General features: G+C 42.2%; 1 protein-coding gene across 4 annotated transcripts in view; it reads left to right on the forward strand.

The window, feature by feature from the left end:
* The first annotated feature begins 22,551 nt into the window (after positions 1-22,551).
* Positions 22,552-24,130, forward strand: part of HDAC5 (histone deacetylase 5) — a 39,337-nt gene continuing 37,758 nt past the window's right edge. For 3 of the 4 annotated variants that reach the window (XM_020997430.2, XM_020997431.2, XM_020997432.2), the window contains exon 1: positions 22,644-22,733. Coding sequence is in view for 1 of the 4 variants with exons in the window: in XM_078155974.1 (XP_078012100.1) it covers positions 22,567-22,733 (167 nt within the window). In the remaining 3 variants the exon portion in view is untranslated. Of the gene's footprint in view, positions 22,734-24,130 lie in introns of all 4 variants that reach the window. The other variant, XM_078155974.1, reaches the window with a different exon arrangement.

A 24,130-nucleotide genomic window follows, 5' to 3' on the forward strand; every position in this document is an offset into this window, starting at 1 on the left:
GTCAAACAGAAGAGTTTGCATTTGATCCTATGGAAAGAGGGAGCTACCAGGGTTTCTTAAGCAGGGGAGACATGGCCAGACCTGTGTGCTTTGGGAATAACAGCCTGGCAGTCTCATGGAGAGGATGTCGTGGAGGGGAGAGATGAGATGAACAATTAGGTTATTGCAACTCCCTCACCAATGTCCTGACTGCCAAATACCAGAGACTGTGCCCTGGAGGAACTTCTGCCCTGTTTCCCCTTCCCCAAGCTTGGAGGAGCCCTCTTGCTTTCTATTCTCTTTAATTTTGGAATGATGAACCGTGATCAAATAAACTCTGCCATCGTTCCTGGATAGGGTATGTCAATCTACTCCCCTGTGGCCCTGTTTACCATCCCAGTTACTTTCAGATGCATGGACCGATGTGTCTTCCCCCAGGCTATTGTTCTCTTATCCCCTTCCCCCCTCCCCATTAAAATATAATTTCTTTAAGGGCAGGGACTATATTTTCTTTTTTTAATCTTTCTTTTTTCTTTTTTGTTATTTATATTCTCAGTGATTAGGGGCAGCTAGATGGCACAGGGGATAGAGTGCTAGGCCTGGAGTTAAGAAGACTCATCTTCCTGAACTCAAATCTGTCTCAGACACTAGCTATGTGACCCTGGGCAAGTCACTTCATCCTATTTGCCTCAGTTCCTCATCTGTAAAATGAACTGGAGAAGGAAATGGCAAACCATTCCAGTATCTTTGCCAAGAAAACCCAAATGAGGTCACAAAGAGTCGGAAATGATTGAAACTGAAAAACAACAACATCCTCAGTGCCTGGCAACTAGAAGTGCTTTGTTGTCATCGTCATCGTTGTTGCTGAGTCATTTCAGGCATGTCTGATTGTGACCCCATTTTGGTAGGTTCTTAATAAATGTATGCTGAATGACTGGTTGATGGGCCTCCAGGAAGTCAGGTAAGGTCATTGCATTGGATGGAGATATCTTGAAAATTAGTCTGAAACACGAATGTCAGTACAACTGTGAATAGATCCAATGGTGCAGAAAAATAATTTATAATTATACTGGAAATATTACTAATATCCTTTGACCTAGAAATATTAATATGAGGCATAAAGCACCAATGAGGTCAAAGGTAGAGGAAAAGTTCCCGTACATACAAAAATATTTGTAGTAGTACTTTTTGTGGTAGCAAAGAGCAAACTTTGGAGGAAATTGGGTTTCTATCAGTTGGGTGAATGCCTAAACAAATTGTAGTATGGTAATGTGACAGAATAGTATGGAGGTAGTTCAGTCCCTCATCATCACTTAACAGGACTATAAATTAATGAATGAAAAAAGCATTTATTTAACACTTATTAAAGCACTTCTGGGGCAGCTAGGTGGCGCCATAGTGCACAGAGTGCCAGACCCTGGAGTCAGGAAGGCTCATCTTTCTGAGTTCAGATCTGGCCTCAGATACTTCCTAGCTGTGTGACCCTGGACAGGTCACTTAACCTATTTGCCTCACTTTTTTCATCTACAAAATGAAGGAAATGGTAAATCGCTCCAGTATCTTTGCAAGAAACCCCAGATGGGGTCACGAAGAGTTGGACATGACGAAAACAACTGAATAACAACAAGAAGTTAAATATAGTGTAGGTTAGATAGGGAAGGCTTTAGTAATTGGGAGAATCAGCAAAAACTTCATTTAGAAAGTAGTCCATGAGGTCTTTTGGAAGAAGAGAGGGATTCTAAGATGCAGAGTTGAGGAAGGGTTGCATTCCAGGCATGGTGGACAACCAGAGCAAATGGAGATAGGCGATAGAGTGCTTTGTATATGAGGAACTGGGGTGTATGGAATGTTCAAGGAGCACTAGCATCTCTGGTGTAAGGGCTTGCCAAGCCCTTTTCAGGGCTGCTCATCCACCTTTGGTGTCCACCTGCCACTCTTGTCTCACCCATGGCTCCAAAAAACTATCATTCGCAGTGGCTACACCCTGGGAAAACTGTCTCAGCAGACAAGCTAAACCAGGTTGATGCTAACTGACAGACCTCAAATCCATCCGTGAGTTAGGGGGATGTCTACCCCCTAAGATTTCCCTAGGTAGAATGGATGGATGAGAACAATTTGTTCCAACAGCCATGAAGGCCTCTGAGGCAAGCATTGTAGAGCACATCAAAGACCACAAGGTCGTACACTGTATCCCGGGCCATCTCAGTTGTCTTGACTTTTGTTTTGCCCTGGACTTTGATGACTCAGGAAGAGAGAGTGAGGAAGGACAAACAACAACAATGTAAGGAACAAAGAGAAGTCAGTTTGGTTGAATCACAAAGTGTGGGAGGGAGAGTGAGATACACTGAGCTTGGAAAAACAGGTGGGAGGCCAGATTATAAAGGACTTTAAAAGCTAAATAGAGCAGTTTATATTTGATACTAAAGACAACAGGCAACCATTGAAGTTTACTGAGTAGGGGAATGATATGATCAGGCCTATGCTTATGGAAAATCACTTTGGCAGCTATACAGTGCTGAGACTTGAAACAGGGAGACTAGAAGACCATTGCAATAATCTAGGTAAGAGGTGATGAGAATCTGATCTAAGTTGGTGGCTAGGGAATAAGGAAAAAGTGGAAATTTTAGATTTGAAAAATTTTAGAAATATTGTAGAAGCAGGTGGGAAGAGGCATCTGAGTTTTGGACTGGGGTGGGGCCCTCTTGCAAAATGATCCTGTTCTTTCAGTTCAACAGTCTTCCTCCGACTGAGAAATTTTAAGCTCTCCAAAGGACAATAGGTGACCAAAACTTTGAGGGTGCCAGGAGAATTGAACCAAAATGAAAAGGAGGTGGGTATCCGAGGAAAAGGTGAAAGACTAAGCAAAACTACCTGAAAGAGACTTAAAGACAGCAGGGAATCCTAAAACCCAACCTAGGATGAGACAGGAAGCGGACAAGTGCTTGACTCTTTGGTGTCTAACATTTTGGTACAGAGGATAGAGCATTTGGTCTGGAGTCTGGAAGACCTGAGTTTAAATCCAACCTCAGACATTTACTAGCTGTGTGATTCTGGACAAGTCACTTGAGCTTTGTCTACATTGGTTTCTTCATCTTTAAAGTGGGAATCATAATAGTACTTCCCTCCGAGGACTGTTGTAAGGGTCAATTGAGATAATATTTGTAAAAGGCTTTGCCAACCTTAAAGTGCTATGCTGATGCTAATGATGATTATGATAAAACTTTAGATGGCACAAAGCTAAGAAGAATAGCTCTCATGCTGAATGACACAGTCATAATTTCAAAAGACTTTTACAGAATAAAATATTTAGCAAAATCTAATAAAATGAAATCTAGTGGGATATGACACTCATGACCCTGGCCTCCTTACCTTTGGATTGTGAGCCTTGAGTACAGCCTTCTTTAAGTCTACAGCAAGATGATTTGTCACCGTATTAATTATCCAGCCAGGGAATGCAGTATCTGAGTTCTCCAACAAGTGATGCTTTTCCTGAGCCATTAGGCCAGTTGCTTTGTCAATTTCTCTCTGGTGCATAAGCAGGAAAGAACTTTTCTAAGAGGGTGTGGAATCCCTATTAGCCACCAGATAGCACTTGGCCTACAAATGCCTAGCTTTTTCTCCCCCTGCCAAGCTCTTGCTTCCCTGCAATGCTAAACAGTCTGGATTAACCCTCAATTGCTAGGTCCAAAATTAACATAATTTAATATTGCTCAAATAATAAGCTATAACTTATGCATATGTATCTAACTCATAAGCCCCTATCCCATCTGAACCCTCTTCTTCACAGGCCTCTGCATCCCCCAGATTCAAAAACTAAGCAAACTTAGAATGTTGTAATAATATAACTTACTGTATATAAAACAAAATTAAAAGGAAATAATCAAGCAATTCTGTAGAGAGGCTTCTGCCTTTCTCTCTTTCCTCTTCTCCCTCTCTCTTTTTTCCCCTCTTCTTTGTCTATCTTCTGTCTCTGTCTCTCTTCTCTCTTATTCCCGATCCCAGGGAAAAGCAATAATTCAAAAACAAAAGAGAGTAAGCAAGAGCACAAGTTACAGGGATCAATCAATCCACAAACATTTCTTCGGCACTTACTATGTGCCAGGCACTGTGCTAGGTGCTGCAGAAACAAAAAGAATGAAACAATTCCTACTCTCAAGGAACTTACATTCTACTGGGGGAGACAACAGGTACTATAAGTATGCAGTTTGGCTGGACATAGAGTTCAGGAAGGAGAGTAAAGTGCTGTGGTAAAGAGATTAAGTTTTTTCTGTTTGGTCCCAGAGGCAAAACTAGGAGCAAAAGGTAGAAGTTGAAAAGAGGTGGAATGAGATTCCTCAGGAAGTGGAGGCCTCTCCCTCATTTAAGATCTTCAAGCAAGGGCTGGATGACCATTCCTCAAGTATGTCATACGGGGGATTCCTGTTCAGGACTGGATGGTCTCTGAGATGCTTTCAAACTTGGAGCTTTTATGATTCTGGTATGTGGGGAAATGGGTAGGAGAGAGAGAGAGAAGGAGTGAATATTTACCTTGTCTCTGTTTTGTATGTGTGATGTTTACCTCTATGTGTATATACCTAAATACACACATTGTTCCCTCTATTAGCCTCCTTGAGGGTAAAAACTATTTCACTTCTGTTTTTGTATCTTTTTGTATCTTTAGGGTCTAGCACAATACTTGAGGCATCACAGGCACTTGTTTTGTTGATTAATATTTGCTGTGCAAACATAGCCTGTCACAGGTGAACAGAACTTTAGAGATTTTTTACTCCAGTGCCCTCATATTAAAGATGAGGAAAATGAGGCCTAGAGGAAGCAAGCTATTTGCCCACAATCAAGTACCAGGTAAGTGACAGAGGACCAGCATCAGGTCATAAGGGTCATACTTTAAGTAACCAAGCTAAGGTTATGTATTCTACCTAATGTGAGCTAGTTAGCATTGCTCCGGCCCATCACCACAAATTTTGCCCCTAATAATGACCAGCTTGCTCAAAAACAAGGGTGCTGTAGAGGCAGTATGGTATTGTAGAAAAGGCACTAGACTTGACACCAAGAAACTTGTGTTCAAATCTTGGTTTTGGTACAAACTAGCTGTGCGTGGCCATGGCTGGCACTGAGCCTCTCTCTAAAATAGAGATAATAATACATGTATTACAGATCTCATAGGATCCATTCCTTCACTCAATCATTTCATAAGCATTTTTAAGTGTCTACTATGTGCCAACTACCATACTAAGCACAGGGTTATTGTGGAGGAAGAGCTTTGTAAACCTTAAAGGGCTCTGAAAACTTGAGTCATCATTATGGTTGCAAAGGCAACTAGGCAAGAGAGTGTAAATGATTCAGTACTATCTTCGCCCACTATTGGAAATACTACAACTTAGGGCAGATAGATGGATGGATGGATGGATGAATGGATGGATGGTTAGATGATGGATAGTTGAATAAAACATTTATTAAGGACTTTCTATATGCCAAACACTATACTAAGTGCCAAGCAAGCAAGACAGTTCCTACCCTTGAGGACGTACATTTTAGAGGGAGAAGATGACAAAGGTCTGCTAGAAAGAGGAGGGGTAGTACCCTTATGGTAGCAGAGATGGCTGGCTAGGATGGCCCAGTCTGTGGTAGGATAAGTCAGAGCCTCAACTACCTATGCCAGGGTACCCAGAATAAAAGTCCATTGTTGTAGTGGAAGGGAGGTGAGAATCACAGAACATACTATGTTGGGTGGTAGTATCATCTTCATGTAATGAAGCCATTTATACATTATATTACAGCATTTGTCTATGCATATACCAAGCCTGTGTTTCTATCCATGCATGCGTTTGGTATGTGCCATATGGTTACAGTGGTGGCAGTTTGCATCTATTTCAATGTATTTTCATGCTTTTGTTGAGAGTAGAGCTTTTGTCTATTTTTGTTACGTGAATGTGTGTGTGTATGTGTGTGCTGGTGTGTATGTATGTACATACCTGTGCTGGTGTGGTTCAGTGAGTCAGCCTATGTCTATAGGGAGAATATGTTTAGATATGTGTTTGTGGTGTGTGGTTTGACTTTTGGGTCTAGTGCTATATTGTGACATTTCACATTCGTTCATATGCTGTATATGGAGTTATGCAGATGTTTGGTTGGGTATGTGGAGTGTGTGTGTTTGTGCAGTAGACAGTTGTGTGCAGCAGTGTGGAGTAGTAGATAGACAGCTGGTCTGGGAGTCAGGAAGACCTCTGATACCCTGGCTATGTCGCGCTGGGCAAGTCACCTGCGCTTTGTGCTGTGGCAGCTCTGTAAGTTGCAGAGCCAGTGCTAATTTGCATTGATAGAATTTTCTTGCCAATGAAAGCACCAATCCAGTCCAAGACACACAAACACATTTTAGCCAAGCTGGAACTAGCTGAAGTTGTGAGGCGACAAATTAATTTGCTGGAGGGCTGGTAGAGAGAGAGGTTAGTGTCACCTTTGGTGTAATTGCACCAGAACAGATAGCCCACCCCCCAGAGTCCAGATGGACACAAAGGAAGAAGCCCATGGGGAGTGATAGCATCTCTCTTTTCCCCATGGGCGGTTCCCTGAGGCACTTACAGTCTGCTAGTTACACCCTGGTAGCATAAGTACCTATCTGTGGAGTTGTGTATATGATTGTGTTGTGTTTATCCTCACGTGCAGTCAAATCCCATTGTAAAGCACCTGGCTCTACTGTGTGTGGATCTACTTCAATCCAATCATGTCAAATCATGTCTGTGTATATAGTAACAAGCTCTTCTCCATCTCTCACACACAGGAAGCCTACAGAACAGATGCTGCCCTTGTCCCTGACACTAGCTATGAACAGATTTTACTCAAGTTGTTGATGTGTAGTTGTGTGTGTGTGTGTGCCCACAGAGAGGCTGCTCCCCAATCCCCAACAGAGGAATGAATCACCCTGATAAGCAGGTGAGTCATTCATGAACACTTCTGATTCCTGGGGCCAGGCCGGCAGGCAGAAATCCAACGTCAGCACCCGACACCGTCAGCTCAGCCTGCCAGTCCACGGAATTACTCTACCCCACGCATTGCAGATGTTGCTGAAGAAATTGACACAGGGAGAATAAAGGCACCAAACAATCCTCTCCCCCAGCACCACTTTCAGCTCCTCCCTCTGCCTTGCATCCCATTCATCTCTCTAGTCCCTCAATCCATGGAGGCATCAATGCATATGAGTCATCTCCCTCAGCCCACTGAAAGATGGAGACATCCAACTTGTCTCTCTCAGCTATTTTTCCCCCCAGGAGCAGGGGGAGGGAGCTCTAACAAAGTCTCCATTGCAGCCAGGAAGTTGGGAGGAGGGAGGGGAATGACAAGCATGGTTGACTGAGTCCTTGTAGATCTATGCCCTGGTTAGGATTGGGAACTGAATTGTGGGGAGAGAGGGCGCAGTTCAGCTTGGAGCTATTAAAGGGATAGGCGTGGGGGTAAAGGGACAAGCTGGTGCAAGCTAGGCCTTCAGTAGGAGGGACTTAGGCTTGTAAAGCAGATCAAGGGGACAAACACCGGGGGCAGCAGGGAGGAGTTGGGGTTGAGTGGCTTTGCCAAGGAGGGAGTTATAGGGCCCCTACCACCACCCACTGTTGCCGGGTAATGAGAAGAGTGGACAGCCTGGGAGCTCCCTAAAACAACTTTCCATTGTCTTGCGGTAAGCTTGGGGAGCTATGACACATGGCTTCTAATAATAGCTCCTATTTGCATAGCACTTTATGGAAGCTCCTTGAGGACAGGACTAAGGCTCAGGTGGCACAGTGGATAAAGCACTAGACTTAGAGTCACAAAGGCCCTCATTCAAATCCTTTCCCAGACACTTACTAGCTGTGTGACCCTGGGTGAATCTTAAAACCAAACCAAACCAAACCAAAAAACACAACCCTTTTCATGCCTCAGTTTTCTTGTCTGTAAAGTGAGGGGATTGGATTTTTTGACCTTTTAGGTTTTTTTCTACCTCTAGATTTGTGATCCTATGTTTTTGCCTTTCAGTATATCCCCAGTGCTTAGATCAGTATCTGCTACATAGTAAACACTTAATAAATGCTGACTAATTAACAAAAATACTGCACTTTCTTCATGTCAACACAAGTAGATATTGTTCAGTCATTTCCAACTTTTTGTTACCCCATTTGGGGTTTTCTTGGCAAAGATATTAAAGTGATTTGCCATTTCCTTCTCCATCTCATTTTATAGGTGAGGAAACTGAGGCAAACAGGGTTAAGTGACTTGCCCACGGTTACACAGCTAGGAAGTGTCTGAGGCTGGATTTGAACTCATGAAGAAGAGTCTTCTTGACTCCAGGTCTGGCACTCTATCCACTGTGCCACCTAGCAGATAAAGCAAATATTATTATTATCCCCATTTCACAGATAAGGAAACAGATTCAGAGATTGTGACTGTCTAAAGATCACACAGCTAGCAAGTGTTGGAGGTGGGATATGAACCCAGTTCTCCTAGTTCCAGGTCCAAAGCTCTTTCCACTATACTTCACTGCCTCAATCAAGTGTCCCTCAGGAGCTTTCTCTCCTATCTTCTGACTGTAGATCAAGTGTCAGCATCTGCTTTTTCTCCTTGGAGAAAATGAGTCATCCTGAGGAAGAGACTAAATAAGTGGAGGACTGGCCTAAAGTCTTTGTCTCCACTATTTCTCTAGTCTATAATAACTTCCCCTTTCCCTTCTGTATTTTCAAATCCTACCTTTCTTTAGGGTCCAGTTCAAGTCTCACCTCAAAGTCTGTGAAGCCTTTGCTTTAAATATTTCCCCCAGAAATCAAAAGGACCCTCTCATTTTATTATATTTTTTTCCCTTTAAGCAATTTTTTTACATCACTATCACTGTCCAATAATCCCCCTCACAATAGAATAAATCTGTATAGTCAGGTCCAGATTAGTGTGAATAATGAATCCTCTGAAGTAGTTACATGTATTTGAATTCACACTTATTTGAAATTATAATTATGTAAAATATAGTAATTGGTTCCACCACAATGGAAATATATGATATGAATTTCAATAATGAGACCATTTTAGGGGATTCATAATTCGAACTAGTTGGGACCTCTTTGTATAGTTAAGCAGTGGTACAGTGGATAGAGTGCTAGACTTGAAATCAAGAAGACCTGAATTCGAATCCTGACAGATGCTTACTAGGCTAATTTCCTCATCTGTGTAATAAAGGAGCTGACTGGATGACCTCTTCAGTTTCTTCCAAATGAGATAATATTTGGAAAGCCCTTAGCATAGTACTTAGATACATAGAAGGTGCTTAATAAATGCTTGTTTTCTTCTTCCAGCTCTAAATCTGTGATTCTGCATAATCCATGCATTGCCCATACCTGACTCCTTCCATAACTCTGCCAGCCACATCACTGCTGAAGGGCAGGAGACATGCTTTGCCATCCAATCTTTTGAAGTCTGTGAAGAATTTCTTGATGGTCTATAGTGATATATTCTTACTCTGAAGATCTATTCCATTTATAGTTAGTACATCAATTCAATTAAACAAATATTTATTAAACTATATTGTGTATGGAACACTGCTAGGTGCTACATGAGATACAAAATTAGAATAATATATGGTCCCTGTCCTCATAGAGCTTATAGTCTAGTAGGAAGATATGAAATATACATAAATGCCAGTGTTATGAAATAATACACAATTGGTATATTAGATTGGTTAAAGAAGTTATATGAGGAGCACGGACCCTGGAGTCAGGAGGACCTGAGTTCAAATCTGGCCTCAGACACATAACATTAGCTATGTGGCTTACATAATACTTACTAGCAATGTGACTTTGGCCAAGCCACTTAACCCCAATTGCCTTGCCAAAAAAAAAAAAGTTATATGAGGGTACAGGCATGCCTAGGTGAGGATGCAGAATATGGACATTTTCAATTCTGCAATGCAGCTGGGACAGAGTTAAAATTGTGGTAGGGTAACCTGATATTTCTGGTCTTCAATCTCTGCTGTATTTTGTCATTCCTCCATGGGATAATTATATTTCTTGCTGTTTTTATGAGCTCCTTGAGGGCAAGGACTGTGTTTTTACCTTTCTTTGGATCCTTAAGCATTTAGCACAGTGCCTGGAATATGGTAAGTGCTTTATAAATGATTGTTGACTGATTTTTATAAATGCTTGTTGACTAATTGGCTTTTTTGTGTGTCTATATATTTTTCTCTTCTCCAGTGCTGTCTCTACCAGAATTCTAAAATACTTGAATCAGGATTTTCCAGTATTGCCCCCTAAGGCCATTTAAGTGGTAGAGGATTTCCTTAAAGACCTATGGGACCTTGCCACCAAGAGATGTAATGTTTTAGGAACAACATCTACTAAGACTGGAAAATCCCTGCCATGTAGTCTAAGCTAGTTTATCTCTGTAAGGCAATAAAGCTGTCCTTGAAACTTATTTGTCTCAGGGGACTAAGCTTGAATTGTTGAAATAGCTTTTATAGTGACCTAATACATAAAAACCCCAGCAAAAGAGAAGGGGTCCTCAGGCCTGATGGACACCTTGCTGCCATTCTAGTCAACACACCTGATGGGTTATGTCTCAATATATAGTGGTGGGGAGATGTATCAAACTGAAGTAATAGTATATTTTTAAAGATTATCCTTTCCGTGCTCTTGTCAAGTAAAGTTCATTTTGTAAATTGTTATTTGAGGGGCAGCTAGGTGTTGCAGTGGATAGAGCTCTAGCCTTGGAGTCAGGAGGATCTGAGTTTAAATCTTGCCTCAGATAATTGACATTTACCAGCTTTGTGACCCTGGGCAAGTCACTTAACCCAGATTGCCTCACCAAAAAAACCCAAACAACATTATTTGGTCTACAGATATTTTATTTCATTCCAAACCTAAGCTGAACTACCAGGCTGGACTAAATCAGGCCTGGCCCAAACAGTAGGGAAACCAAGGTGCTTGAAGTAGCAGCAGGAGGAGAGAAGCAAGGAATGTTTACAGTGATAACTTTGAGTGAAGTATTTAGGACCAGGGCCATAATAGGGGTGTTTTGTTTTCAATATTTATAGACCTGAGAACTGGCCACCTCTGCCAACAGTAAATTCTTAGTCCCTTTGCCTAACTCTCCTGCCTATTTCCTTTGGTTTCTTCAGTTTGAGTTTGAATGTGCTTATGGAGATAGAATGGGGGACCCCAACAGGAATGCATCTTATGGTTGCTGTAAGAGATCCTAGGTCCCTATGGTTCATTATTCTTGGGTAGAAAAGGAATACAGAAAAGCTGGCATGACCACACCTTAGAGCCTAAATATGGAAAGAAATAAGGAGGTCCTACCCTGGTTTGGCATTGGCCTGGATGTAGGCCCATATAAGTTTCCTCTTTCGGATATGGAGGATGAAATCTCTGAACCTCCCCCCCACCTCCATCCTAGTAGTTGGGTGGCATCATAGTACACAGAGTGCTTGGCCTAGAGTCAGGAAGGCTTGAGTTCAAATCCTGAGTCAGACACTGGCTTTTTTACTTTGGGCAAGTCACTTAACTGCTGCCTGCCTCAGTTACCTCAACTATAAAATGGGGATAATAACAGCACCTACCTCACAGGGCTGTTGTGAGGATCAAATGGGAAAATATGTCAAGTACTTAACACAGTTCCAAGCAAGTGCTTATTCTCCTTCCTTCCCTTCTTGAGTCATTGCTCTAACTGCTATCAGGAACAGAATTGTCTCTTGAGATAATATCAGAGTTTAAGCACTTTGGTAGGATGGGGAAGGGGCCAGAATTCTGTTGAGGGGATTCACTAGATGACTACCTGAGGTCACTTCAGACTCTAAGATGCTATGATTCTATAAACTTCCTGACTGAGCCATGTTGGCACATTTCTGTAGTACCTGCTGCTAAGGAGGCTGGGGCGGGCAGATCATTTGAGAGGTAGCAGTTCTGAACTGCTATAGATCTAAAGCCAATTGGGTATTTACACTGTCTGGCATCCATATGGGGAGTCCCTGGAATCAGGGGGCCACCACTGCCTAGAAAAGGGTGAACAGGTCCAGATCAGAATAAAATGGAGTAGGTTAAAACTTCTGTCCCGATCTGTATTGGGATCAGTCTCTGAATGGATGCTGCACTTCCAGCCTGGGTGAATAAGATAGAGAGACAAATAAACAAACAAACAAATAAATAAATAAAATTAAGAAAAACAACAAACTGACAGAATCTCCTCCATTCAGGGGTAAGAATTTTCTATTCTTTGCATTGGACTAGAGTTAGGAGATCTGAGTTTGATCTTCTTACTGTCTATTTCTACTTGATCAGAAGTTTATATTGAATTGAGGGAATGTCCATCGATTGAGGAATGGCTAAACAAGTTGTAGTATATGATTGTGAAGGACTACTACTGTGCTATAAGAAATGATAAGCTGGTTGGTTTTAGAAAAACATGGAAAGACTTGCATGAAATAATGAAGATTGAAATGAGCAGAACGAAGAGAACATTGTACACAGTAACAGTAATATTGTTCTAAGAACAAATTTGAATGACTTAAGTAATTTTGAATATTATAAATACTCAAATCAACTACAAAGGACCTGTGAAGGAAGACGCTATCCCCATCCAGAGAAACAACTGATACACATATACGTATATGTATGTGTGTGTGTGTGTGTGTGTGTATATATACATATACACACATATATATATATATATGTATGTATGTATGTATGTGTATTTGTGTCTAATTGTAGTTTTCTCTGGGGCAGAATGAGGAGAGAGGGAGAAAAATAAATAAAAAGTACATAGCAGAGAACAAAAGAATACTTAGAAGTGCAGAAAAGCAATGTAGCTTTGAAAATGATGTCTAGTATTTATGACATAGTTTTGCAAAAAAAAAGTAAGCAGTATGAAGTAAAAATGCATGGTTTTATATTGAATCCTCTTTTGTGTACATAGAAATATTCTCTCTTTTTTTGGTCTTTTTATACTTAAGTTTAAAATGAATACATATTTTTTTAAAGAGAAGTTTATAGTAAGTCAGTGGGTAATGGGGAGTCAATGAAGATTACTGAGTAGAGGAATCACATCACGAGAGAGACCTCAATTAGGAAGTTTACTCATGAAAGTAGTGTAAAAGATGGATTGGAAAAGAGATAAACTAGATGAAAGGATCTAGGACAGAGCTATATAGGTGCTCAGTACTCACTGGTTGACTGAAATATCTGAGACCAACCATGTGTATGGTTACATGTGTATGAACGTGTGTCTGTGTGAGTGTGGGTGTGGCTATAATTGAGGAAGAGATAGCATAGAGGAAGATTAAAAAAAAAAAAGGATCTACAGATTCTCCCATATCCAGTCAGTTGGCAAGTCTATCTTCTTCGGCAATTGGGTTAAGTGACTTGTCCAGGGTCACACAGCTAGTAAGTGTCAAGTGTTTGGCCTTAGGCGGCATTTGAACTCAGGTCCTCCTGACTTCATGGCTGGTGCTGTATCCACTGTACCACTTAGCTGCCCCTCCATCTTCTCAATATCTCACATCTAGCCCTTTCTGTCTACAAGGCAACCACCCTCCTGCATTAAATCTCACTTAGATCAGGGGTTCTTAATCTAGGGTCTAGGGGTCTGTGGATAGATTCCATGAGGTCTTTGAACTTGGATGGGAAAAAAAAGAAAAGTGTATCTTTATCTTCATTAATCTTTGATTTCCTTTGTAACAATATATTTCATTTTAGTCATTTAAAGATATTTTGAAAAAAGGTCCACAGGCTTCACCAGACTGCCCAAGGGGTCTGTGGTACCAAAAAAGGTTAAAAACTCTTGCATTTGCACTACTGTAACATAGTTTCATAGCTAGGTGGCACAGTGGATAGAATCTGGCCTCAGACTCTTCCTAGCTGTGTGACCCTGGGCAAGTCACTTAACTCTGTTTGCTTCAGTTTCTTCATCTGTAAAATGAGCTGGAGAAGGAAATGACAAACCACTCCAGTATCTTTGCCAAGAAAACCCCAATATGGGGTCATGAAGAGTTGGACACAACTGAAAAACTGAAATAGTTTTACTTATTTTAAAGAAATGTATCTTACGCATATCATTTATAACAAGGTAGCTACAAAATTGCTTTATGTCTTCCTTTTATATTTTTTGTTTCCCTCTACGCCTTTAAAGAAATGTTTCAGGGGCAACTAGGTGGCACAGTGGATAGAACCCTGGCCCTGGAGTCAGGAGGCCCTGAGTTCAAATCTACCTTAAGATAAACTTACTAGCTATATGACTCCAGGCAAATTATTTAACCCCAATTGCCTCCCAAAATAAAATGAGGAAATGTTTCAGTGATGCTGTCTTTTGGTTGCATGTTTATCAGTGCCCACAAGGAAAAATATTCACTTGTAATAAATAGGTATCATCAAGAAAAACCAAATCAACATAGCAGCCATATTTCTGAAATCTACCCTCCTTCCCAGGCCTGTTGGTCTTTCTCACTCATATTACCCGTAGAAGCATTCCATCTCCTGCCCCTGTACCTACGTAATCAGGGGATTTTACCTAGACCTGGATACTCTTCAAAAAGACTTTCCTGATTTCCCCAGTTACTACTCCTGGTTCCCCTACTTCCATCACTTTGTATTTATTTTGTATATGTAAGGAAGGCAAATTAAGTTCGGAGGTATTGGATATCTTAGAACCTATTTATGAAAGCTGATAGTTAAATTTTCAATGTGAGCATTTACCCCTTGGAAAAATGCTACTCATTTATTGTTTTGTTCTTTATTTAGGCTTAAGAAAGTGATGGAGAAAATGTTAATAGTGCAAACTAAAATGGTGTTGCGCCTTACATTTCCCCTCAGAGAGCCAGTTGTTAAACAGTGACCAGCAGACACATAATTACGTCTGTGATGAACTTGATGAAATTTCCCAGTCTACTTGATAAGATTATAGGGCATGAACTATGCCTAGGGACATCTGGGGAACATCTTCCATGAAGGGAGGTATACACTCTGCCAAGATACTTAGAGGACATAGGAAATCCTTCTAATTCTTTACCAGTTACTGGGGCTACCTCCAAGATGATTGGTGACTTACAATCAAGGGGATAGACTCTTGTTGAAAGAGTGGAAGTCTCCCTTCACAGTCTTTCTCTCTCTCTCTCTCTCTCTCTCTCTCTCTCTCTCTCTCTCTTCTCTATATATATATATATATATATATATATATATATATATATATATATATATATATATATATATATATATATATAAAAAACAAGCTAGTGGTAGTTCTCCCTTTCATTTTTCTCTTTTTGGGGGTGGGAGGCAATGGGGTTAAGCGACTTGCCCAAGGTCACACAACGAATCAGTGTCTGAGACCAGATTTGAATTTGAACTAAGGTCCTCCTGACTCCAGGGCTGGGCTGGTGTTCCATCCACTGCATCACCTATCTTCTCTCTCTCTCTCTCTCTCTCTCTCTCTCTCTCTCCCTCTCCCTCTCCTCCTTCCCTCTCCTGTCTTCTCTCTTCTCCACTCCCCTCCATTTTCCCTTGTGCCCCCTTCTGAGCTGAGTGGGAGATGGAGGGAATTTCCACATACATACTAGCAATTAATAGAGATCCACAAGAGAAATTTTACATATGGCAAGTTGCATGTACTTCCTCTCTGGGCTCTGATCCTGACTCTCTGGTCTTCTTTTTTCACCATGTTACAATTGCCTTCTCACCCTAGAAAATCCCTCGTCCTAAAGCTCCTTATTCTTACTGGTCATTTCCTCCCCCAAACCTCCATTTTAAGGAAATGCCTAGGCCAGCCATGCTCACTGTTTCATTCCTCTCTGGGATCCATTACTAATTTACTGGACTTCTTTCTTTACCCTTCCCTTCCTAGCCTTTTGGCTTCTTTTTATGGGTTGTCTTCCTCTATTAGACTGTAAACTCCTTGAAGGCAGGGACTGCCTTTTTTTAGGCTTATATTTGTATTCCCAGTGCTTAGTACACTGCCTGGTACATAGTAAGCAGTTAGTATATTCTTGTTGATTTGACTTAGGTGACTCAACATGACAAATGTTCAACTGGGAGAGGCAGCTTGGTCTAGTGGATAGAGAATTACCTTTAAACTCTGGAAGACTTAAGTTAAAATTCTAACTCTGTATAAACCCAAGCAAGCCATTTACCCTCTCCTGCAAGATTATGAGTTGTAGAGAAGGTGCTGATCTGCCTTGGGAGAGGAAGTTTCTCACTTGAAGTTCCTTGTGCCAATGCAACCATAAGTACTTGTGAAAAACAAATAACCTCAAAACAAATGCTCAAATCTGCTTTCTATGGAGCTAATAATTAATCTGCCTCATAACATGTGTATTATGAATGTTCAAATGTGTGTGAGTGTTTTTGAGGTTAATAAATTTGGTGAATTCATTTAAAACATTATTAAATTCATAGTAGCTTCTTGTCATTATACATTTTCTCAATTAATGGATATTGATATTATCCTGACTGCTATAAACCTTATTAATCTCCAGATTTGCCAACCTGTTCCCAATCTGAAGTCATATACATGGAATTTTATGATGGCTTAAAATAATATGGGAATGACTGATGTAGTCCAATTCACCATTTTCAAGAGGAGAAAGCTGAGGTCTAGAGAGAGGAGGTTATTTATAAAGCTATTCAGATAAAAATAATTATTATAATTTACATTAGGATCATAGATTTAAAACTGGAAGGGACCTTAGAGGGCCTTTAATTCAGTGGTCTCCAAAGTGAGGGCCCTCAAACCAGTAGTGGGCCATGACGTAATGCCAAGCAAGGGTAATCAATCAGAGTACAGGACGATGTGTCCCCTCCCACCCTCCCCATGCTAGCTAGTTAAAGGGCTTATCTTCAACACAACAACTCCACTTACCCTCTGGATACTATCTCCCCAAACTTTCACATTTCATCCTTTCCTGTCACTGGTCTCTAATGAATGGCCAAGCAAACTCTCTACCTTTCTCCTTTACCTGCAGCAGCAGCTAAAAGACAAAATTCCCCAGGATCAACTTCCAATACCACCCCCTGTACCCCTCCTCATTACCTGCTGAAGGTATCAGGCAGCCCCCATGAAGCTTGAGCAGTGGCTGATCAGTAAGAGCCTTGAACCACCCCTACATCTTCCTTACCATTCCATTTTTGGTGGGTCAGAAGGAGTGTATGGATGGCACAGAATGAATAGACATGGATGGGTTTTCATGTGCTTTAGAGTTCTCATAGTATTGTCTTTCCTCCCTCAAACCCAGGTTTCTTCAGAACTTCCCTGTTTCTGTCTAGGGCATCCCTATCCTTCCATTCATCCAGGTTCCAAGTCTCAACGTCATCCTCACTGTTGATTCTGTTTCCATACCTCTTTGTATCAACCTCCTTCCCTCTGCTCCTTTGAACTGTTGCAATAGTTTTCTAACTGCTTTCTCTAATTCAAGTCTCTACCTATTCCAATCCATCCTTTTCAAAGCTGACAGATTGATACTTCCAAAGCATAGGGCTGACTATATCACTCTCCTGCTCAATAAACTCCCATGACTCCCTACAGACTCTAGGATCAAATATTATTTCATCTTTTTAAATCCTTTTAAAATATCTATTTTGTGTACATTTTTATAATGTACATTATTTATATAATAACCCTTATATATAATTTATAATAAATAAATATGTTACATGTCCCAAAAAGTTTTAGTGGTCTTAAGCTTTAAAAGCTCAAGATGGGGCAGCTAAGTGGTGCAGTGGATACAGCACAGCCCTGGAGTCAGGAGAACCTGAGTTCAAATTTGGCCTCAGACACTTAACACTTACTAGCTGTGTGACCTTGGGCAAGTCACTTAACCCCATTGCCTAGCCAAAAAAAGACCTTTGGATCACCTAATTTACTTGAGGGGGATGTTCAATTTTTTTTTTAAACTGATAGGTATATGTGATCGAAAACCATAGTCAAGATTAGAAACTAGAGCCATTGCCTTTTCCAAGGCATCACACTGCTATCTTCTCAGTTTTGTATACTGGAGTGAAGACCTCCAACCTTGATCCTAACCTCTGCTGATATTACTAGTATAGGGAGCAAGGGGTCAGTCACTGAGCTCTGGCTTGTTAGTTTTTAGGGAACTGGGGCTGAATTGCAACTAGAAGTCCAGTTCTGTTCTTTCCCCTGTCACCTGCTTTTTTGTGGTTTGCTGTGCCTTCACTCAGTGCTTGGTAAGGGACACTCTTTGGAGAGCTGGGATCTGGGGAACAGGGTTTCTCCGGCCATTCTTTGCTTTTTATATTTATACTGTATATATTTTTTATTTGTCCTTGTCATCTCCTCCATTAGAATGGAGGGTGGGGATTGCTTGTAAGCGGGGATTACTTAGTTCTTTGTAGTTGTAACACTAACACCCAACACAGTGTCTGTCACATGGTAGGTACTTAAGAAATACTTGTTTGTATATGAATTATGCATAATAGGCATGTATATATACACACATATATACATAGGTATACATGTATACAGATACATGCATATATATGTGTGTATGTATGTATATTATATATATGTGTATGTATATGTGTGTATTTAAATTTAAAAAACCATTCTGGGCATCTAGGCTCAGAATGGATTTTATTTTTAAACAAATCCACAAATCTTTCTGGAAGCCCAGTTGAAAAGCAGCCTCCTTTCCATCTCTGGGATGTGGACGAACAGTTAGGTAGATACGCTTGGACAAAGCTAGCCGCTGGTAAGTAAAAGACCTGGGTGATGATTGCTTCTCCTGATCCACTCTGTTTTGTTTGTAATTTGTAATCCCAGATGGATAGAGATGGAAGAGACCATCCAGTCAGGGGGGTCTTAAACTGCAGTTCATGAACCCCTAAATTTGGATGGCGGTGGTGGGAAATGACATCCTTGGTTTCCTTTATAAGCCGATGTATTTTGTCTGATGCATTTAAAAATAGTCTTTTGAGAAGAGGTCCATAGACCTCTTTAGACTGTCAAAGGGGTCCATGACATACAAAAAAAGTTTAAAACACCAGTTCCAGTCTAATTTCCTCATTTTTCAGAGAAGGTAGTGAGGCCCAGAAAATGATAGGAACTTCCCAAGGTTATAAATCAGGACTAGAATTCCAATCCTCTGACACCTCCCTGTCCCACCTTGTCCAGGTCTCCTACTCCACACCAGTGCTGTTCCACTATACTATACTCTCTTTCCTTTTTGCTCTGAAGCTTCCTTACCCCTGGAGGTAGCTGAAGGGGGAAGTTTCCTACTGGTTGAAAAGAAGTAATGGCATCTGTGAGTGAAATGGCAGAGCTGGTGTGTCTCTGCTTCTAACCCAAGGAAAATGATCTTGGGTTGTGGTACTGGGTGGGGACAGATATAAATCTTAGCTAACAGTTCCTCATTGAATGATATACTCTGCTCCTTCTCCCCCATCTCAAACTGACCAGAAAAAAATTTTCATTATGCCAGGCCTAGGCCACCAGATAGAATTTTCAAAGAATGTCAGCCACTGTTGTTTCCCTTCCTTACCTCTCCCATCCAGAGTCCAAATAGTTCAGCATACCCAGCAGACCACAAGTTAAACACCAGATTCTTTTGTGGCAATGTCTGATTCACCAAAAAGCCAAATTCACCCATTGATTCCCAAGGTCAGAAATTCTCCAGCCAAACACCAAGGTCAATCTGCTGTTCTTTCCTTTAGATGCAGGGTTCTTAACTTGGGCTTCTCTAAACCTATTTTTTAAATAGTTTGGTAACTGTTTTTCAGGATAATTGATTTCCTATATATTTTATTTTATATATTAAAAACATTATTCTGAGAGAGGCTTCATCAGACTGACAAAGGAGATTATGATACAAAATTTTAAAAACCTTTGACTTAAAGTTTTCAGAGAAAGAGATCCAAGATAATAGCCATATGAAAAAAAATGCTCTAAAGTACTAATAATTAGGGAAATACAAATTAAAATGATTCTGAGGCACCACCTCATACCCATCAGATTGTCTATGATGACAAAAATGAAAAATAACAAATGCTGGAGGGACTGTGGCAAAACAGGTATACTAATGCATTGTTGGTGGAGCTGCAAACTAATCCAACCATTCTGAAAAGCAACTTGCAACTATGCCCCAAAAGGTATTAAACTGTGCATAATACCCTAATAATTCTGCTACTAGGTCTATATATCCCCCTCCAAAAACAAATAAACAGAGAAAGGAGCCATATGTACAAACATATTTATAGCAGATCTTTTTTTTTTCTTTTTTTTTTTTGTAGTGGCAAAGGACTGGAAACAGGGGATGCACATCAATTAGGGAATGGCTGAACAAATTATGGTAAATGAATGTGATGGAATACTATCATGCTGTAAGAAATGATGAAAAACCTGGAAAGATTCCTATGAACTGATGCAAAGTGCAAGGATCAAAACCAGAAGAACAATCTACACAATAATAGTAATACTGTAAGGACAATCTACTTTGAAAGACTTACTAACCTTGATCAATCAACACAATGACTAACCACAATTCCAAAGGACTTATGATGAAACACCTACAAATAGTTGATGGACTCAGACTCTTTTCTTTCTTTTGGTTTTTTTAGGGTTTTTTTTTTGTGCTTAATGTGGGAATTTATCTTGTATGACTGTACGTATTTGTAATGAGTTTTGTTTTTCTTGACTTCTCAGTGAGTGGGGGAGCGATATGATTTAGCAGGAGGGATATTCAGAACTGAAATTAAAATAAAATTGAATTAACCCCCTTCCCCCCAGAATGTGGAGATTGAAGCTTTTATTGGAGATACTATTGGAGACTATTGTAGTACAAAGTCAGAAGAAGTGAGGGCTTATGGCTTTGGAAGTCACTTAGCTGCTCTGGGCCTCAGTTTCTTCGTGTGCAAAACTAGGTCTCTAAGACTGCCCTCCTTCTATAATATTCTATGATATTCTGACACAGGATAGGCTTATATTCTACTAGAGGTTGTAGGCAGTGGGACTGTCATGATATGTGTAGAGATAACCACAAGATAGTACAAGAGCTAATAATAACATAATGGCTAGCATTTATATGGTATTTTAAGGTTCGCAAACACTCATTTGATCCTCTCAGCAACCCTGGGTGGAAGGCGCTATTATTTTACAGGGAGGAAACTGAGGTAGACTGAGGTTAACTGACTCACCCAGGGTCACAGCACTCACCAGTTAAGTATCTTACAGAACACTAAAAGGTTAATCATCAAACCGTTAGTATAGACAATATAGGCCAGATGAAGGACTAACCATTATAACTGAAGTGACCTATGAAGGCTTTATGGGGGAGGTGGAACATCTTACATTAATTTGCTCATCTGTAAAATGGGATAACAGCACCTCCCTTACAGGGTTGCTCAGCACCAAATGAAATAACATATGTGAAACTTCAAAGTGCTAAATGCTAGCTATTATTATTATAATACGAACTTTGTGTCCCATTCCCCTCAGGAAATATTTTCCTAAGCTATTTTTCTTTGCATCTTAAACCCTTCTTTTTTTTTCTGTGATCTGTGGAAAGGGAGAAAGCTTAAGGTGTCAGAGATTGAAAGCGGTTCTTTCTTTAGTATTGGGCTTCCTATAATGAGAGAGAGGGAGAGAGGGAGAGGGAGAGAGAGAGAGAGAGAGAGAGAGAGAGAGAGAGAGAGAGAGAGAGAGAGAGAGAGAGAGAGAGAGAGAGAGAGAGAGAGAGAGAGAGAGAGAGAGTGACTTTGGGCTGGGAACTCTGGCTCACCTGAAAGCCTTGTTTCCCTGGGAGGGTCAGGAATGTGAGGGATTTCAGACTTTGCTGACTCTTCCAGGGAAGCTGGGCTTTCAGACTGCTGATAAATCTCAGGCTAGGGCTAGGGACTGGGTCGGATGCATAAAGGATTCATAACTAGGTGGCAATATCCCCCCTTCCCCAGTGTCACACAGGATGGAAAAATTAAGGGATGGAAATGACTCTAGCGGCCATCTCACAGCTGAGGTTCCTCAGGATCTCCAAGCACTTTCATGCTATATAGCCTTCGACTATTTCCTTCACGAGTGGGGGATTGCAGGTTTTGCAGAGAAGGTTAAATAGGAAATGGAACTGGCCTTGGGAGTCAGTAAAATTTGGGTTCAGATCTGGGTTCTGAGCAGCTCCAGCATTCTGCGATTTAAAAAGGGAGTCGGGGGGAGGTGCAAGGAAGAAAAGACTAATGGCTAAAGCCGGGCAATGATCTAGTCCTACGCCCTCATTTTACGGTGGAGGAAACTGAGGCCCAAAGAACTTCAGTAACTTGCCAGATCACGCATCTAAGAAGAAGCAAAGGTGGGATTCAAACCCACGCGCCCTTTAAAGTCCGATTGTACCCCAAAGGCGGGGTCTCAAGGGTAGGACCCTGAGCCCCGCCCCCGACCTCTGGGCCTAGTCCTTTAAGAGCCTACTCCTTCCCCCCTCCTCCCTCTTGTTGCCTACGCAGGACGCTGGGCTCCTGGACCTTTAAGAAGCTGTCCTGGTGGCGCCCCAGGCCCCGCCCGACGGCGTAGCGGAGGGGGGGGCATGGAGGGTGGAAAGTAGAGCTAGTCTATTTTTAGCACCTGGGCCAGGTCACGTGATGGGAGTGACGTCTCCGAATGTTGTTGTTGGTGGCGGCGGCGGCGAGCGGAGCCGGAGGAGCCGCCGCAAAGATGGAGGAGCCGTCGAGGAGGAGTCGCCGCCGTCGCTGCTGCTGCCGCTGCCGCCGCCGCTGCTGCCGCCGCTGCTGCCACCGCCCGAGGAGCCGGAGCTCCTGCCCCTGGGGGTGAGCGCGCCCCCTCCCTGGCTCCTCTCCCCACCCCGCCACCCAGGGAAGCGAGGCAATTTCCACCCCCTAACCAGCGCCCCCCCCGCAGCTTCCCGGGCGCGAGACGCGCTCAGCCCTTGCTCCCTCCCCAGCCCGGCCCCCCTTCCTTTCTCTTCCCGTCCCTTCCCCTGCTATCCTTCCCTGGCGCTCGGCCCCTCCCCATTCCTCCTGCCGGCGCGAGGCCGCCAGCCTGCGAGCCTGCGAGCCCGATCTAGGGGGAGGGAAGGCGGGAGGGGAGAGGACGACGAGGAGGGGAAGGGGGGCTGCTTTTGGGCGCGCGCCCAGCCCCGCCCTTCCGCAGCCGCCGCCCCTGCAGGTAAGGGAGGGGAGGCCCCCCTCCCACGGCACCCCACGTAACCAATACTCCAAGGGGAGGCTGCCAGACCGGCTTACTGACTTGCTGGCCCCCCCCCTCCCCGCTCCCCTCCCTCCTTGTAGTCAGCAGTAGCAAGTGCTTTACAGCATCCTTTTCTTCTGGCTTGCATTCTCTCCCCCTTCTCAAGCAGGACAAACCTTTTTTGAAAGTCTGTGGGGGGGAGGAAGAAGGGATATTGCCGCCTTTGAGAGCCTAACTTCAACAACTAAAAACATCATCTCAGTTGAGTGCTGCCTACGCTTGTGCATGGGGAGCCTTGCCTAATTTCTGCCACTATCCTTTAGACACTGTGAGCTCCTTGAGAGGTGGGACTGTCTTTTGCCTTTATTTCTTTTGGTATCCCCAGTTCTTTGCTCAGGGCCTAGTACATATTAGGTGCTTATTGCATGTTTATTAACTAACTGTTGCCTCATTAGACTGAGCTCCCTGAGAGCCTTTCTTTAAATCCCCAGTACCTTGCCCAGTGCCTGACACATAATAGGTGCTTAATAAATGTTTATTGGCTGACTCTCTCCAATGGCACCCCCCCTCCCCTCTCCACCCCCTTTCTCCAACTTGGGGAAAGGTATAGGCTCCATTCTCACTTCCCATCCTGCCAATTCAGGGAGCTGGGATGAAATGTAGGACACCCCCCCTCCCACGTCTGGATTGGGTAGTTTCAATCCTTATATACCCTTTGGTACTTTACTCTGGCCCCTATCATGAACCCAGAGAGTACCTGTTGGCCTCATGGGCTGTATGTTCTAACCTCGTCTAGAGTTGAGGGGACACAAGACAACTTTCCTCCCAAAAGGAGCAACTAGCTCTACCAGTAGAAAGTAGCTAGTATGGTCTGGGGTGGGGAGTGAGAGGAGCTTTGTTGGGAGGAGGAGGCAACTGTGACTTAAGTGATTCCAATTTCTGAAGGGAGGTAGTTAATGGTATCTCTTAAGGGGAAGGGTATCTGACTCAGGGGCTCCTTTAGGGATATTACTGTTGC

The sequence above is a fragment of the Phascolarctos cinereus genome, unplaced genomic scaffold, assembly GCF_003287225.1.
Source record: "Phascolarctos cinereus isolate Bilbo 61053 unplaced genomic scaffold, phaCin_HiC Scaffold_5;HRSCAF=322, whole genome shotgun sequence".
In the NCBI taxonomy this organism is placed as follows: domain Eukaryota; kingdom Metazoa; phylum Chordata; class Mammalia; order Diprotodontia; family Phascolarctidae; genus Phascolarctos; species Phascolarctos cinereus.